General features: G+C 37.4%; 1 protein-coding gene across 1 annotated transcript in view; it reads left to right on the plus strand.

The window, feature by feature from the left end:
* The first annotated feature begins 2131 nt into the window (after window positions 1-2131).
* The window catches only part of FGL1 (fibrinogen-like 1), a 38069-nt gene continuing 21142 nt past the window's right edge, over window positions 2132-19058 (plus strand). The window contains exons 1-2 of the mRNA XM_008572382.1: window positions 2132-2219; window positions 17201-17280. Of these exons, the coding sequence (XP_008570604.1) occupies window positions 17209-17280 (72 nt within the window). The 5' untranslated portion in view covers window positions 2132-2219; window positions 17201-17208. The remainder of the gene's footprint in view (window positions 2220-17200; window positions 17281-19058) is intronic.

Raw genomic sequence — 19058 nt, forward strand, 5'->3', positions numbered from 1 at the left:
AAGTACATCTCACTACCTTACTTTGGGGGGAAAAAAAAAAGCCTCCAAGACTATCCAATGCACTTAATTCATGTTCTTTGTTCACGAAAAACTCCTGCTTGGTTTGCTCTCCAGAGTGAATTTGCCTACCATGACAATGTCTTCTGGGCAGATTACCTAAAGAGGTTATCTTACAAAGCAATTCCCTGTACGTAAGTTAATATGTAAGCATTTCTGTTTTATGTATCACTTGAGAAATTGCTACGTGTGAGTCAGTTCCTCAGAGACTAATCACTCTTAAGTGCACAAAATCCAATGTCCAGACAAGCTAATATGAGATATGAGCCTTATGATCTCACGATTCTGTTCGCTAAGTCCCCTTTAAAAACTGTGCCTTAAAGTATGCATCCTGACCCTTCTATTTCTGGTTCGTCTCCTCAAACACAGGATCCAGCCTGCTCCTCATATCATTTTTTTCCTCATACTTCTTTCAGCCAGTGATCTCAGGTCTCATTCTCATTTCATAGCTTTGGTACAACCATGCAAGGTCACAACTTTGACCTTTCTTGATGGTTCTTCCACAGTGTTCTGACAATGTGTCTATGCACTAAAGAAGTAATATTACTCCCAGCAAGTTCAGTTTTTGGCATGCCTCCACAGAACATTGACCTTTGATTATGTCCTTATCGTGTGATTAGCTTTCTCCAGGTTTTTCCAGAGGCAATGATCCTGGCCAAGTCCTTGATAGACAGTGTAATTGACCCTTAATAGTGAATAACACAGATTCTGAGCTGGATTACTTTTGAATACTGGCTCTGCCTCTTGCTAGCCATGTGACCTTGAGAGAGTCACTTAAACCTCTGTGTCTCTGTTTCCCAATTTGTGAAATGGAGATAGTAATATTACCTGCTCATAGGGCTGTTGTGGTTGAAAGAGTTAATAAAATTAACGTGTCTAGCACATAATAAGTGTGTCACATGTATTAGCTACTGTTATTAATATTACTGTCCTTCCTTTGAGGCGTGAACATGGGACTTATTAATTGCTTGACAGGGGAGAAAGCGAAAAGGATACAAGGAGGAAAAATAGGTTTGTATTTCAAAATATTTCATTTTACCACAAAGGTAATTATCAAATTACCATATTTTTGCTTTTGAAGTTTAATGTCAGTAGCTTGAGTTCTCTACAATTATGAATGCATGATTTCCACTTCTCCTGTATGTATACATCACTCCAGCCTTACTTTTTTTATTTCCAGAAAGTCATCAAGATTACCTTTTCCTTTTAAGCTTCAGAATTCCTGAATGAATGAATGAATGACAGGAAAACGTTTAAGGGGAAAGCCAAACACCAGCAATGCTTATGTTCAGTGAAAAACAAAGAATAGAAAAAAACACAACCTTGGCATTTTACAGGAATCTGAGTTAATAAGTGGGGACCACAAAACAAATAGCAAACAACTGCTTGAGTTACATCAGAATGAAAATAAAACAATGAACCTGGATTTCCAGTCAAACTATTACACAATATGATTAATTGCACTAACAAGTCACCTATTACACATTTTAAAAAATCCACTAGAGGATTTTAAAACAAAAGGAACAATTTTTTCAGAGTATAATTTTGATGCTTACACATAAATTTCATAGTTTTGCACCTCAGAGAATACTTCTGCTTTTCTAAAAGATGAAATAAACTGACCATTTCATCCTGGCAATTATTAACCTGTGCATTTTTTATAACTAAGAAAAATTGGCTTCTCTCCATATTTGAGTTGAAATATTTTAATTCGTAGCTTTATAGGTTCAATTTTTATTATCTTTAGTATTGACAAAGCAAAGCTTCAGATGAACTTTGGTTTTACTTTATCTTCAATTGAGCATTATTGAAGTAAAAATACAAAAATTCTCTGGATGAGCACAATAATAAGAGGTTAAAAAATCTGTATCTTTGTAAAGATATATTATTGGATCTTTCATAAAAACTCATTCAAATAGGGAGAAAAGGGAACATAGAGTATTGGGATTTGTCCTTGAATCTCCTTTTTTTTTTTTTTAGTTTTTCTTCTAGTTGAACCGATTTCCTCATGTGTATTTCTGGATTAAAGCCAGAATCAACATTGTCCCTATTTCTAATCAAATAACGGGGAAACAATTACAAATTCTGAATGTAGTTAGAGGATCCTAGGAGGCACAGTGTCTGGACCGAGCCTGAGGTATGTCTCTCATTTCTGACTTTAGGCAAGTTGTTTAATGTCTCTGCACTTTTGACATGATTATAATAACGCTCATGTATTGCACAGGCATAGCAATCACAATTCAAGAAACAACCGTCGGCTTCTTTCCACCTTCTCCTAGAGCTTAATACAACTGTTGGCTTTTCAGAGAGGTCAGGTTGACTAGCAAGAAGGCTGCTTCTGCAACTTGGAAAAGAGATTTAGAATTATAAATCCTTTCCAGTCCCTTTATATTTTGGATGAATCGGATGGGAGTTTGAAGTAAATGATAGGATTCGCAGTTTCAACATAGAAAATGGAAAAGAAAATGGACGGTATTATAATTTTCATATCAGAAGTAAAAACTTTGGAAATGTTTTTCTTTATTTCTTCTATGTGGTGATCAAGCGTATTTAGCTTTTTAAGGCTTTCATTGAGTATAAATTCTTGAGATAAGTAACAAAGGTACAATTATACTCTATTTTCAGAAAAAGAGGAAAAATTGGAAGAAAACCTAAGAGGAGTCTCTAAGGTTGTATTTATGGGTAAATTTTTAACTAACTATCTTACATTGAGGTTATAGTCCATTTGTGGATGCTAACCTATTAAACATGCTTTGTTCAATAACTTTTTCCTTCTTTTTTATTTCTTTTATTTTGTATCATTCTATAATGGCTCACTTAAAACATACCATTTTTTTTTTTCCTTTTTGTCTTTTTTTGTGTCCGGCAACGGATCGCAACCCTCAGTGTCACGCCCGTACCGGACCGGGACCGGCAACGGGATCGCAACCCTCGGTGCTGCGCCCGCACCTCGCTCAGCCAGTGAGCGGGAACCGGTCTGTATGTGGGATCCGAACCCTCGACGGGAGTGCCGCCGTGCTCCCAAGCGGCGCACTGTAGCAGTGTGCCACTGGGCCGGCCCAAAACATACCATTTTTGAAATTTTTACTTGCTACTAATTTACTTTTGTAATTGTGTTTTTATAAGTTACATATCAGCTGTAGAACTTTTCATTTCAAAATTTAATATTTTTATCTCTAAATTTACTTCTTTAAAAAAAGCCAGTCAAATTTAGCAGTGGTGTGTCTTTAAATTTAATGCAGTGTAATCAAGTAATTTTTAAAAATGCAGTGGGGAAGGAATTAGAATTTATAGTCTTAAAATAGTTTATATCAAATAATGCAGTCCATCAAAGAATAGCCATTTGAAAAAAATTTTTTAACTTTATAATAATTAAAAGTTTTGAAATAGCCTAAAACAAAAACATTACAAAAGAAATACAACTAATTGTGTAGGAGCTGAATAATTTGATACAACTTTACCACAAGCCAGATTTGCAGAACAAATAATGGTTTACTATAATGAATGATGGAAACCAGATTTTCAAAGCAAGTTTCTTAATACGTAAAAAAACATTTCTTCAATGTTGTAGGAGATATTGGTTAGAATTACAAATGAGGACACCAGAAAATTTTAGAGAACTGAACATATTCTCAGGAATTATTCTAAAGATAGTCAAATTAATGTAATGACTTTTAAATATATATATAATGACATTTTGAAATCCTTATTGTTTAAGTATTGCCAGACTAGGGGCTGCCTCCTTTCTCTGGGACAGATCATATTTGATTATTTTAATGGCAATGAGATGAAAATTTCAGAACACCAAGAGACAGAGACTGTCAAAACATTTTCATAGGCCTTTTATTTTCTATCAAATCTAATGCTAAGCAATAGTTATATGTTTTATCTTTACAATATAATGTTATATAATTTATATACACACAAATATATATGTTATGTATAAGTGCATCTCCCAGAGCACTTTCAAAACAGACTTACACTCATGCAAGAGCCAGAATCAAAATGTAACTTTTTAAGCTTTTTAAGTTTTTAAGCTAATTTATTCATTTTTGAAATAAAGAACTTGACCCCACAAATGCATAAGGGAACTTGATGAACCAAATAAAAAATAATTTTAACAGATAGCATTAAAGCAAATTTTGGAAAGCACAAAATCTTCGTGACTTTTGGTTCTTGACTCCTGAATATTTTACCTGATAGCTTGAAGTAGATTGAAATCATGATTTGGTTGCTAACACATAAGAAAAAGGTGGCATTATTTTTACTACTCGTTCTTAGCAGTTCCCTTTATCAAATAAAAAGCTTAATCAATAATACAGTGTATTGGTTCTCTTCAGTCAGAAGAACAATTTGAGTTGGAGTCATAAGTAAATGGTATTTATATTAAATTTTTATACTAATCTCCAAGATTAGTGTAAATACACTTAGTGAAAGCCTTTTTTATTTCTTTAAGCAAATAATTTTTCCTCTCAGCCTCGTTTCCTCAAGTGTTGATGATATTTGACTGGATGATCTCACTTCCTTTAATTATATTTTGTGTTCTAGCCTTGTGGAATAACGCTTTTGTGAAAATTTTCAGATTCAAAATGGAGTCATTGTGTTAAAATACAAAACCAAACCCTAATAATATAGAACGGGGGAAGGCCATGAAGGAGGGTATTTCAAAAAGTTCCTGGAAAGATTCATATTATCTTTTAATTCTGTTTTTCCATGAACTTTTTGAGGTACCCTCATATGCCTGATAACAAGAACTATCACAAAGGATTCTGCAAAACCATGACCTTTCACAAAGGCCGTTGCAACCTTACACAAAAAATACTTCTGCAAGGACACCTGCCTAGCAACTACCTGTTCAACCTCGGACTGGCATCTCCCTTGTTATTAGTTCTTGTAGCCAAGGTTAATTATTCCCAAATGATTATATAAACCTCTATCATTTTTCTGTTACAAACCTTTGTCTTCCTTTATCTCCCTGAATATGCACATAATTTATTATGGCATGCATATTCTCATTGCAATGCCCTATTCTTGATCAAATTCATTATTTTTGAGAGCCTCTTTCTGTTATTCAGTTGGATACTTTCTACTTTTAAAATCTCTATATATGTTATTAAAAATTTTTTTTCTTTTCTATCTTTTGCTTGCTTATAATCAAACAATTATTCTTATTTCTTATTTTCTGTAATAATATATATATATATATATATATTATTATTTTTTTTTTTTTTCAAAAGATGACTGGTAAGGGGATCTTAACCCTCGACTTGGTGTTGTCAGCACCACGCTCAGCCAGTGAGCGAACCGGCCATCCCTATATGGGATCCGAACCCGTGGCCTTGGTGTTATCAGCACCGCACTCTACCGAGTGAGCCACAGGCTGGCCCACTGTAATAATATTTTTAAAAGTTATGATTATATGCTTATGACCATGTAATTGATTACATGTTTAAGAAATCACCATTATGCAGAGGGTTTTTAAAAAAATTTTTACTACTTGAGCTTTATGGTAAATTTTAAAATGAAATAAATAAGACCAGAGGAGTATGACTTCGATTTTTTTTTTTAAGTAGCATAGCTGTTGTAATTTTTCTTGAGAAGTATGTTTATTGCCAACTGAAAACATGAGTCACACTAAAAATTTATTATGAGATAGCAGTGATAATGGCCTTAGCCCAGTGAGATAGCCAAATTTTAAATATCTTAGGTATTAAGTTTTCATTTACTTATTTTCTTTTAGGATTTTATAAATTCAAATATCTCTTATAAAACCAAAATAAGCTATCACACATAAAAATGTCATATTTGCAAATCATGAAAAACTTTATGAAAGGCATGGTTTATTAAGTGTTCTTAGTTATTGCTGGGAGGCTGAAGAGAATGTAGGGGATCTTATAAGGACATCTAATAAATATAAACACACAAAAGAATTTGATCTCCAGTAAGCAACTATAGAATTACAATAACATATACTAGGAAATTCTACAACTCATTCATTGTTTTTGTCAGCTGAAAGATGTGGGGATCTGAACACACATCTCGGTGTTACAAGGCTGTGCTCTAATAACTGAACTAACCGGCCAGCCCTCTGAAGATTCTAATTCAGGTTTACAAGTTTTCTTCTCATCCATTCAACAAACATTTTGCTGAGCACCTATACTGGGTTGAATCCTGCCCCCTAAAATATGTTCAATCCTAACTCCCATTATGTAGGTATGTGATCTTACTTGCAAATAGGGTCTTTGTAGATGTAATCAAGTTAAGATGAGTCTATACTGGATTAGGGTAGGTGCTAATCCAATGATTGATGTCTGATGGAGTTTGGATGCGTTGTCTCCTCCAAAATTCATGTGAAAATTTGATCCCCAATGTGGCAGTGTTGGAAACTGATTGAGTCATGGGGGCAGATCCCTCATGAATGGATTAATGCTCTTCCTGTGGGAGGAGGGAGTAATGAGTGAGTTCTCGCTCTATTAGTTCCCGCCAGAGAGCTTGTTGTTTAAAGGACCCTGGCACCTCCCCCCCCCTCGTTCTTGCTTCCTGTCGCCATGTGATCTGCTTGTACCTGGCGGCTGCTGCTGCTTTTCTACCATGAGTAGGAAGAGCAGCCTGAGGCCCATGCCAGATGCTGCTGTCCCAGAATCGTAAGCCAAATAAACCTCTTTTCCTTATAAATTACCCAGTCTCAGGTATTTCTGTTACAGCAACACAAAATGGACTAAAACAATGTCCTTATATGAAAAGTGAAATTAGACCCTGAGACACATAAAGGGAAGAGATCCATGCGAAGATGGCAACAAAGGGTGGAGTTATACTGCTGCAAGCCAAAGGATGTCAGGATTGTCAGCAATTACAGAAGCTAGAAGAGAGACTCAAGGAAGGATTTATCCCAAGAGCCTCTGGAGGAAACATGGCCTTGCTCACATCTTGATTTCAGACTTCAGAATTGTGAGACAATAAACTTCTGTTGTTTTAGGCCACCCAGTTTGTGGTAATTTGTTATGGCAGCCTTAAGAAACTAATACAGTACCTAACTACCTACCAAGCATTAGACTACAGCAGCAAATAAAATAGATCAAGTCCCTCACCTCATGGTGCTTACATTTGTAGACGGTGGTGGGGGTGGGCAGAAAATAAACACATATATGGACGATCCCTAACTTATGATGGTTCAATTTACAATTTTTCAATTTTACAGTGGGCTTATCAGTACCTAACCCCGTCGTAAGTCGAGGAGATCTGTACGGTAGTCCCGACCCCCCATCCACAGTTTCACTTTCTGTGGTTTCATTACCCTCAGTCAACCATGGTCTGAAAATATTAATTGGAAAATTCCAGGAATAGACTATTCATAAGTTGTAAATTCTGAGTAGTGTGATACAATCTTGCTCTGTCCCACTCTGTCCTACCCAGAACATAAATCATCCATCTGTCCAGCAGATCCACACTGTCTACACGACTGCCCATGAGTCACTTAGTAGCCATCTGGATTATCAGATCCACTGATGTGGTATCACAGTGCTTGTGTTCAAGTCACCCTTATTTGACTTAGTAATGGCCCCAAAGCGCAAGAATAATGATGCTGGCAATTTGGTATGCCAAAGAGAAGCCGTGAAGAGCTTTTTAAAAGTGAAAAGGGGCAGAAAAAATTGTATACCAAGGTTGCTCAGATGTACAGTAAGAACAAATCTTCTATACATGAAATTGCAAAGGAAAAAGATATTTGTGCTAGTTTTGCTGTCACACCTCAGACTGCAAAAGTTACAGCCACAAGCGTGATAACTTTTATTATAGTATATTGTTATAATTGATCTATTTTATTATCATTATTAATCTCTTACTGTGCCTAATTTATAAATTAAACTTTGTCACAGGTATGTATGTATATGAAAAAACATAGTATACATAGGGTTTGGTACTACCCTCAGTTTCGGGCATCCACTGGGGTCTTGGAACATATGCCCTGTAGATAAGGGGAGACTGCTATATAATATTTTATGACATTTGGTGATAAATGCTAAGGAGAAATCTAACCCATTGTAATAGAGACATGGGGTGTATGGATGGGGGTAGCGGTGGCTATTTTATATGTGGTAATAAGAGAAGGTATCTCTGGGAATATGATATTTAAGCGAAGACTTAAAGGATACGAGGGAGCAAACCGTGGAGATTTCAGGAGAGGAGCATTCCAGGTAGAGGCAACAGTCAGTGCTATTTCCCTGAGAAGTACGTGTATTTTGGTGTGTTCCACCAACATGGAACAGAGCCAATGTGGCCAGAGCAAAGGGACCATGGCAGAGCAGTGGGAAAGAAGATATATCCCCTGACAAGGCTTTGTTTAGACTGTTGTCCCAGTGTAATTCTCAAAAATGTTCTGGTTTAGAACATTAGAATCTTCCAATAGTAGCTTGGACCAGAGGTGTTGAGAAGGGATTGGATGTTATATAATTTTGAATGTATAGTCTTTCCTTGTCTTTGCTTTACTATTTTAACTTTCTTTATTTTTTAAAATTTAATTTAATTTAATTTTTTTTTTGTCTTTTTTTTTTGTGACCGGCCACACCGCACTCAGCCAGTGAGTGCACTGGCCATCCCTATATAGGATCCGAGCCTGCGGCGGGAGCGCCGCACTCTCCCAAGTGTGCCACGGGGTCGGCCCTTAACTTTCTTTAGAAAAAAATATATAATTTCTCTTCTAAAGGCATCCTGAAGATTAGATTAAGGCCAATCCAAGAGATTCCATGTGTTGACTTTGTGTTAGCAAATTTTTTTTTTTTTTACGTATTTTAAGTGGCATACACTTAATGTATCAATATAGGAGGCAGCACTCATATAAAAACAGGTTTTTGCTCATTTGTTTTTTCTCTTATTAAATAAGCCACAAATACTTTATTTTCAGCCTGTGTCTTTTGTCATTCATTTTACCATAAAAGGCTGTAATGATTTCAGCTGTGTTCTCCCTATCTAACCAATATGCAGTAATTTGAAGCATATGAAACTGCCATTTTTGGAGGCCAAAAAAGGGCTGGCTGGTTAGCTCAGTTGGTTAGAGTGTGGTATTATAATACCAAGGTCAAGGGTTCATATCCCTCTAGCCAGCTACCCCCCCCAAAAAGTCCAAACATCTGCTATTTCTTATAGTTCAAGCTCATATAGTAAGAAAGAATCAATCAGGCTGTAAGAAAAGTAGCCCAGGAGATTTGGAGGAGACTGCATAGCCTTTGGCAAGTCACTAGGCATCCCTGTGTTATTTTCATTGGGAGGTTTATGAAATAAAATAGGGCGGCCAATTACATTCTGCTAGAGTTTAGTGATTCTCAGACACGAATACAATATGGCTACAGATGACTGTTTTCCTCACTTTTCCAGCCCTTCTCCCCTTGATGATTTGAATGTAATATTGCAGCCTTGCAGAGGTACATTTTACCTGACTGGCTAATCCACTTGTGTGTAATGCCCCAGGCCATGCCTCCTGCTGGTATCCTTGTGGGACAAATTTTCCCAAAAGGCCCACTCAGCAATTTTTCTCTGCCATTATTAAAACACTTTTCTCTTATTGTGAAGGAAGACACAGTAAAGCATACTATAGGTTGGTGATTTTTTAGTGGTAGGGATTAGAAGACTTTACCTAAGAATAGTCAGAAAATGTACGTTGAAACTTTCCCATTCTAGTTTACTTCTGTTATTGTCTTTTTTTTCTAACCCTTCTTTACAAATATATTTTTCCTGCTGTACTTCAGTTTAAATAATGGTTATTCCTTCTTAATAAAATCCCTGACTATTGATTTATAACTAATCTAACCTGTTGTACTATTCAATGTTTAAAGAAAAAATTCAGCCACAGTAAGGGTTAAATTCTGATCACATATTTAGAAGTTGAAAGACACAGCATTCATACTGTTGTGCAACCGTCACCAAGCTCCTACAGTAGGCTCCAACACACCAGACCAAACCAGAATGGAGTCACTCGTGCTAGGTGCCACTTAATCAAACTGAACTTTGAAACAGGCCAGTTTTTCCCAAAACAGAAGATTCACAATAAGAAGAGGCCCAGTTACCTGAGCTGCATGATAATAACACCCTTCTGTTTTAGCCCTGTAAGGAAAGTCATTCTGAAACAACCAATCCTTTCTGTTCCCTGTTTCTTTTTCTTTTCTTTTCTTTTTTTTGTCTTTTTTCCGTGTCCGGCAACGGATTGCAACCCTCAGTGTTGCCCCCGCACCGGACCGGGACCGGCAACGGGATCGCAACCCTCGGTGTTGCCCCCGCACCTTGCTCAGCCAGTGAGCGGGAACCGGTCTGTATGTGGGATCCGAACCCTCGGCGGGAGAGCCTCAAATAAAAGCCAATTAGATCTTTAAACTAAATTTGTTGTAATTTTGTCTTTTGACAAGGGTTAATATTCCATTGTGTGTATACACCACTTTCTGTCCATCCGTTCATCTCTCGATGAACGTTTGGATTATTTTCACCTTTTGGCTATTGTGAATAATTCTGCTATAAACATTGGCATACTAATATCTGTTCAAGTCCCTGCTTTCAATTATATATATTTTCTACACTATGGAGGTTTATTTATTTTTCTTCTTAAAATTAAAATTTAAAAATCATAATTTTACCACAATTTTATAATAATATTTAGTAATATGTTAATGGAGAGAATTATCAATAGTAGTAAAGTCTAAGGATAATTGTCTTTTCTATTTTGAAAAAGGATAGGTAATTCAGAAGGCTGACAATGTAGCAGAAAACATAGGCCTTCAAGATATTTATGATTCAAGTAGGAAAATATTATATGTATTTGTAAACAAATAATACAAGCTCGGGTCTTCCATCCTGATGATCTTTAGGAAACTCTTCTCACCATCTCAGCTATTCTTAGGAAAAGTAGGCCATAAGTTTCCAATAAAATACAATTCGAAGTTATGGATGTTTAGTACAGACAATGACAGATATATTGATGACCAATACTGTTTTTCAAATGTGATTTATGGAGTGTTGTGTTGAAAGTAATTGGATCCTTTTTTTTTCTCTCATTTTTTTCTTTCATTCTAATGGAGGAAAGGAGGCACATGTTTTAGAGATTTGTTGTATTTTTTTAGGCATTAATTAGATATAGTTATGTTTAAATGAACAAGATTAAACCACTGGTATAGCTAAATCTATACGAAAATAAGCCTTACTGTAACTGTATTTGATTGCTATGCTCACTTTGAAAGGTGGAAATATCTTCATTCCATATATATCTAAAGTAAATGATTGTAATTGTAGTGAAAAGTTACTCTTCTGCATGTTCTTTCTTCACAAACAAAATCTGGACAGATGGACCAATGACAATGACAGATCCTTCCAAGAACTCCCAGACCAAAAAAAACATGAAACTACCCCCAGGATCAGAATAAAAATGTGTATGCTTGTCGCATCAGAAGTCTTTGGTTTAGGGTATTCATTTCAACTTGAAATTTTGTTCAGTTTGTAGATATGACCTCAACATCTGCAAATGCAAGGTTTAGGATACTACTGCATTGTAAGTGATGCCTCTTTAGGACAGTCGATGTTGACATCTTAAAGGGAATGACTTCATCTTTCATGACAATAATAAATGCTACCTAGAAAAGTTTTTCTTAAATAATCCTTAAATATTTTATTAGAAAATACTAATTGATAGTAATTAGAATATACTAATTGGCAGCAAACTTCTCCATCTTTTCTTCTCATTTATTAACTACTCTGTTCCTTTGCAAGTCTCTTCTCACCTCAGTCTACTCTCTATAAAAGCACATGGTGGGGGGGTGAGGTCTCTTTTCTACACTGAAAAACATTTTAAATGGCACAATTAAAGTCATTTTTTCTATATTTTAATATAATCTAATATTTTAATATATTAGTATGTTTAATAAGTTATATATGAAAGTATCCAGTATACCCAGCACCTGGCATAAAGTAGGTACTCAATACATGACTGAATTTTAAAGAAAAATAGTTACTGAGGTAATAGAAAGAGTAAAATACCAGAGTTCTGGGCCAGCCCGTGGCTCACTCGGGAGAGTGTGGTGCTGATAACACCAAGGCCCCGGGTTTGGATCCCATATAGGGATGGCCGTTATCTCACTGGGTGAGCGTGGTGCTGACAACACCAAGTCAAGGGTTAAGATCCCCTTACCAGTCATCTTTAAATAAATAAATAAGTACATACATACATACATAAAAACTAAATTCACTAATTAATTAAAAAATTAAAAATTAACAACTTAATGGCTCCGATCTATACAGCTGGATGATGGGGATAATAGCGCCTGCCTTACAAAGTTATTCGAGGATTAAGCAAGATGATGCTTATAAAAGTGTAGCACTGTTCTAGGTAGGCTGTAAAAAAAGTGTCACCAGAAGTAAAAAATGAGTGAAGTAAAATTATACAGTTATAAGTAGCAGGCTGTTCATTAATATATATATACCAGAGTTCTCCTAAATTGTTGCTACCAATTATATGGTATGAATGTGTAAAAAGGATGACGTACTGAAAAATAATGGGTCTACAGATCCTTATTAGAGCTTCTCTGTAATGAAAAACTGTATGTGTTTTTATGTTTTATCTAATTTCTTTGCCCATTTAGCTGTGTCATTTACTCCACACTTCACCTCTTTCCATACATTTTGGTTATTTTGTTCACAATGTTGGGTAAAGGGGTTAAGTTGTGACAAGAAAATTATATATTTTCACAGTCGATTAATTGCATCAAGTATTATATGGATTTCTGCCCAGTGTTGTAATATAGAAATTTGGTATTTCTCTTTAGATTGTTTAAGTAAATATGGACATAGAATGAAATTTAAAATAGGCCTCCCTTCAGAGAGAAGACCTCCTCTGAAAAAAATAAGCAAAATATTATGCCTATACCTTTCCCCTGTGCTTGAAATGAAACTTGCCAACCGGTGGACTTTTTTGGAGAATGAGCAGTCAAGGACAAGGCTCTTTTGTCAGAGTATCCCCCAATGTCAGTCTCTGAAGATCTTTTCCATGTGGCTACTCCGTTTCCCTAGAGAGGAATCCCGTGTTCTCTGGCCTGGAAGGTGGTGGGAGGAGGACAGAGCTGGCTGCTTGGCTACAGGGACAGAAGTAGCCTGGGAAAGTCTCAGCCTTTGTGAGCAACGTCTCTCCCCTCCCCAGTGCTCCTGCTGCTTTACCACCTGGAGCTTCTCTGGCTCAATCTCAACAGAAACTGATGGGTGGGAGAAGCAGCATTCCCCTGGCCATGCAAGGTTTAGGTGAGGATCAGCCCCTCACCTCCACCCTGCCTTCCCAGCTAGCCAGTGACTCCGGTCCTGGTCCTGCACCCATCGGTGGCCTGCGATGCGACTGAGCTTGCTTCTCACGGTGCTCCCCTCTGCTGCTGCCTGTCATTCAGCAAGAGCAGCTCTGCCACCTCCCGCACGTGCTTTCATCACTTACAAACCTGTTGACATCGTAGGCCAGGTGTTTTTCCTCTCTCTTCCTCTTTGACTTTGTCAATTCAAATCTTTACATATTTTCTTTACTCCTTGTTTTAGTAGGATTTTGTGAGAAAGAAAACTCAATCCAACCCAAAGTCCCTGACTCCTTCTTAACACCTATTTTCACAAACACTTAGCCTGTTGTTTTCCAATAGAGGAGGAAAGTATGTCAGTACAAACAGACTGTAGTTTTTGGCAAGTAAATCACATTTTCCCCTCCGAGGATTTTGTCTCCTGGGGAATAATTTCCGCAGAGGCAACAACTCAACTTTTATTGGGGTCACCACAATGAGTTTAATTCTAGGGATACAATTAGCAAGGTGTGGCCTTTGCCTTCAAAAATCTTATTCTAAGCAAAATAGCAGGGACAAAGGGAAGCGGTTGAAGAAAGACAAGTAAAAAACTTGCCAAACAGTAATTCCATCATCTGGCACAGTTCCTGGAACGTATTATGCACACAAACAATGCTTGCCGAGTGCATAAATGCTACAGTGGTCTGTAAATGTAGTATTATGAGAATCACAGCGGAGGAAGTAATTAATTTTGTCTTGAGACGTGGTCTGGGTAAGTCTAGTTTTATATCAATTACGTATGGTTTCATGGATACTTTAGTTATATAATCTTAAATTTCCATTCTAATATTTATTTTCATTTCTTCCCCCAAACACTCTCTTGCTGAGGCAACTACATTTTATTCTTCCACTGCACCTAGCATAGTGCTGAGCTGAAAGCTGTTGATCAATAAACGCTTGCTGATGCTACCGTTCCGTCGGACTGCTTCTGCTTTAGTGCAGCTGTCTCCTCTTCTGCTAAGTTAACCTAGTGTCCTTCGGGAGGAGTGCGTAACTCAGGGGCAACTAAATCACAGCCATATTCAGGAGTGAGAGTGACGTCCATTGGAGAAGGCCAAGCAGCAGGGCCTCCATAGCTCTATGCAGCCTGTGTCCCTGCATATAGCAGGAGAAGCAGTGGACGGGGCCCTGGAGAGCACTGCCAAGGGGCATGGGCCTTCGAGGGGGCACGACCTCAGCATAATTGTCAGGTTTTTCATATGTGTGATCTTAGGGAAGCAACTTAATGGCTCCGATCTATACAGCTGGATGATGGGGATAATAGCGCCTGCCTTACAAAGTTATTCGAGGATTAAGCAAGATGATGCTTATAAAAGTGTAGCACTGTTCTAGGTAGGCTGTAAAAAAAGTGTCACCAGAAGTAAAAAATGAGTGAAGTAAAATTATACAGTTATAAGTAGCAGGCTGTTCATTACTCTCTGTAATGCACAAATTTCACATATTCTAAACATTCACATTGTATTTTGCAATGCTTCCCAAGATGGCCTTCCCACACCATCATTGGTTTTTTTGACCCCAGAAGGACTGAGAATTACCTACTCTGTGGGCATAGTTTTTTTTTTTTAAAAGATGACCGGTAAGGGGATCTTAACCCTTGACTTGGTGCTGTCAGCACCACGCTCACCATCCCTATATGGGATCCGAATCTGTGGCCTTGGTATTATCAGCACCACACTCTCCCGAGTGAGCCACGGGCCGGCCCAGCATAGATTTTTTTAAAAATTATGTATTCAGTGCTTAAATCATTGTTTCCCAAACTTTGCTGAACATTGAGATCAACTGGGGTCTTTAAAAAATTCCAAACCCCAATTGTCACCTGTAGACCATTTGATTTAATCCTTGGGTGTGGAGATTTTCTTAAAAAGTTCCTCGAGTGACTCTAATGAGCAGCAAACTTTAGGAACCACTTCTTAATTACATAAAAGTTGAGAAAGTGATACATGAAAGGACTAGTGATAATGGGTTCTATAAGAATAAAAATGGGCTAAAAATAAATAATCCAGTTCATTCCAGTTCTTTTTTAGCAGAAGTCATCAGTATAAAATTGTCAAGCTCTCTTACCTGCCCGTAATCCTGCTGACTGGGCCATTTGTTGAGCTCCTTTACTTGTCCATAATCCTGCTGACTGGGCCAATTGTGAAGCTAGGACTGGGTCTGGAGCTCACAGACCCCTCAAGCCCATTGGCCAGACTGGGTCACAAACCCTTCACATGCGAGGCTGGGTCACCAGACCCCTCTCACACAGGTCTATGAGCTAGGTAACCAGCAAACAGGTCCTTGGAAGCTGTAGGTTGGAAAGCATGGCTGTGTAGAGCAGACACCCACCTGAGCCAGTCCAGCCAAAGTGGCAGCACCAAGCTTGTGTACCACCTCAACCCACACACACACAATTTGTTTACTGAACCACCCCCAACTGGCCCTGAGGCAAGGGACCCGACTAAACCATTCTATTTTCCAAACAAAAATTCATTTAAAGATTATGCAGATGTTTTCTGTTTTTCTAGGCTCCTTACCTGCTACAGTTTATGAAAACTCACAGCTATGGCAGCACAGAGAAGCTATTTTGAGTATGAGCAAAATTTTTCTTCAAGACTCACAACTTCAAGATTGATTTAAAAAAATAATCTCAAGAAGTGGCAATGTTAATTTTCTTCCATGACTTTAAGCAGAGCTTAAAGTTTTATATTATCTTGATAGATTGCCTATACATCAAGACATTGAGAAAAACAATGCACATCACTTCTATTTGTTAAAATTTTCTGTCTGGCTAGGCTAAGGCCTGGAATCCTCACAGTGCCAATTGTCTAGCTCTTGTTCATGATGCCAATTGTAAAGCTACTCAACCACAACTATGCCAGTTGTGGTGCTCTTTTACCTGCTGGTAATCCTGCACCGACTGAGCCAATTGTTGAGCTAAGGCTGGGTCTGGAGCCCACAGACCCCTCAAGCCTGTTCACAGACTGGGTCACAAACCCTTCACATGCCAGGCTGGGTCACCAGACCCCTTACAGGCAGGTCTATGAGCTAGGTAACTGGCCAAAAGTTCCTTGGAAGCCGTAGGTTTGAAAGCATGGCTGCACAGGACAGAAGTCCCAGGCCGATGCCCGCCCACCTGCTTCACTAAAACTCCTCTCTCTCTGAAGAACACAAGAATCGCAACAAAACTAAACAGATACATTGGCATGCACGTGAACTAACTACACAACACACACACAATTTGCTTACAAAGGATGCTGAACCGCACCCAACTGGACCCTAGGCGAGGGCCCTGACCAAACCATTCTACTTTCCCAACACCTTCTTTTTTTCCTTTTAAAATAAACGCGGTCTTCCATATACAAAATAAGTTACTATTCATTTAGTATTTACCTTATGCCAGGCTAACAAAATATTATCTCAAAATTTCCATAGTGCAATTATTTTCACTTTACAATCAAGAGTATTTTAGCACGTTGCCTAATTTCACACAACTAGGAAATGATTCAACCTAGGTCTTTCTGCATATGAAGCCTGTGCCTTTTCTACACCATTGTACAAGCAGCACATTAGGAACACTAAAAGAGCTTGAGTCTTTCCTCTGTTTTTGTAATTAAACAGGTTCAATTCTATTGAAGGTAACACTCAGCATCATTCTATATGACAGAAGGCTGAGAAAGTCCAGGAGAATTTCCTTGGAGACTCAAATTAAGAATGGTCTGGGGCTTCATCCAACTTCCTAGAGCTACTTGAGTCTAACCCAACTCTGGTCTCATGAAAAATTCAAAGCTGATAAGTTTATAAAATTCTTTTGGTTCTTGCAGTTCTTTCAATGGGGAAAATGGAGAAGATGTTCCGTTTTATCCTTGTCTCCACTGCTCTGATAATGGGCAGGGAAAGCTGGGTAAGTTTATTGTGAAAACTATTATAGTATTTATAATGTCTGCTTTGCCCTGAATTTTTTTTTTTTTTTTTTTTTTTTTTGCCAGTTTTGCAGAAAACCTATAGAAACATGTCATTGAAAATACTTAACATAAAGGGGTGGGGGAAGAAAAAAGCACCTGGCACATAGTAGCACTTACCAGTACTTAAAAAAAAACTTTTTAAAGTAAAAAATCAGTATTTACAACAAATAAGTAAAATCTTCTTAAATTCACTGTGGTTATTTCATTGGTTACATAATGTTAGAAATTGAAAATTGTCCACAGTAATTAAAATTGGCCTTGGGCTTTCCAATATGAACACTACTAGTGTAAATTAATAAGATTATTTGAAAGTAACTACAATGAACTCTGTTTTCTTCCATTCATGAGTAAAAAGAAAAAATACTCATTTATTCAAAGCTTTGGGAGAAAGAAAACTCCTAAGTTACTTAAACAATAAGCTTACTAAAAGTTACTGAATTAGGCTCTTCTCAATTTTATAGAAATGAACAAAGTACCCAGCAGAATTTAAGGCAAGCTACGCTTTGTTAAAAATAGATAGACTTATGTATGAAGGAATCAGAAACAGAAAAGCTGTCTACCCCCAGAGAAGGTGGGGAAGGGTTTTTAAATCCAAGCAATTCCTCAATTGTGATGATTTCTGATATCTTTATGCTGGTTGAGAGGGGGGTCAGTTCCAGGAACATCCTGCGTGCAACTCCCAAAGGGGTCTTAAGGTTAATGTGTAACTTAATTTTTACAATTACAGGAAAATAAAGAATAGGGAGGTAATGATTAAGTTGTAAATAAAGCTAACAGTTATATTTTAACAAGCCTTGGGGAAGGGGTTTTGCAACTCAGTGAAATCTGTTCCCCTCTTATCTCAGTTTATTTTATCAAGGTGTGCCATGGGGTAATCATGTGCCCTGGGGGTCTCATGACTGAGGAGGGGAAAAGTAACAAAGTGCCCTCTGCAAGGAAAATGGAGTCAGTGTGGGTCAGAGGCCTAGCCCTATTCTGTTTCAAAATGGTATATACGGTCTCATAAAGATTGGGCATACTTGGCCTGTAATCCTTTCAATTGTTTTTAAGTTGCATAGTCCACTATACTTAACAATATCACAGCCAATATCCTACTATTGGAAAGCAACACAGGATTCCAGACATCATAAAATATTCTTTCTGTTCATTTTTTAGCCTGTATGACTCAAGGGGCTAAGCAAATAACTCTCTCAGGATAAATCGAAGACTGACTAGGAGGGATTACCAAGAGCAATTTACAAGAAATAATCCTAGAGAAATAGCTGGGAGCAATGTGGTGATTTGGACCTAGAGGTGGAAGGGAGGAGTCTCTACCATGCTTCTCCATTGCTCTGTGACTTTTGCCATTTTGAGGCTGAATTTCTGTGCTCCTGAAATTTATAGTCTGAATTACATAGAAAGGCAGTATACCCTTTTCCTTTGCCAAAAATAGGATATCTAATTTTGCTGTTTTGACTGTCTTGCAGAGTGCCTGGAACACAGTAGGTCGTCATATTTATCGAATAAATACAAGGTAGTACTTAAAGATAGGAACAGAAAGTTATGCAAACATAAATTGGCAAACATATCTGTCTATAATTGAATGATTATTTTAAGAAATAATTTGTATAAAGATAGTAAAAGGCAATTATATATTAAAATTAATAATTTCTCAGAAGTACACATTTATACTTATCCCAGGAGATCATGACATGAGTTGCAAATAGAAATGTCAAGT

The sequence above is a fragment of the Galeopterus variegatus genome, unplaced genomic scaffold (genome assembly GCF_000696425.1).
Source record: "Galeopterus variegatus unplaced genomic scaffold, G_variegatus-3.0.2 Scaffold778, whole genome shotgun sequence".
In the NCBI taxonomy this organism is placed as follows: Eukaryota; Metazoa; Chordata; class Mammalia; order Dermoptera; family Cynocephalidae; genus Galeopterus; species Galeopterus variegatus.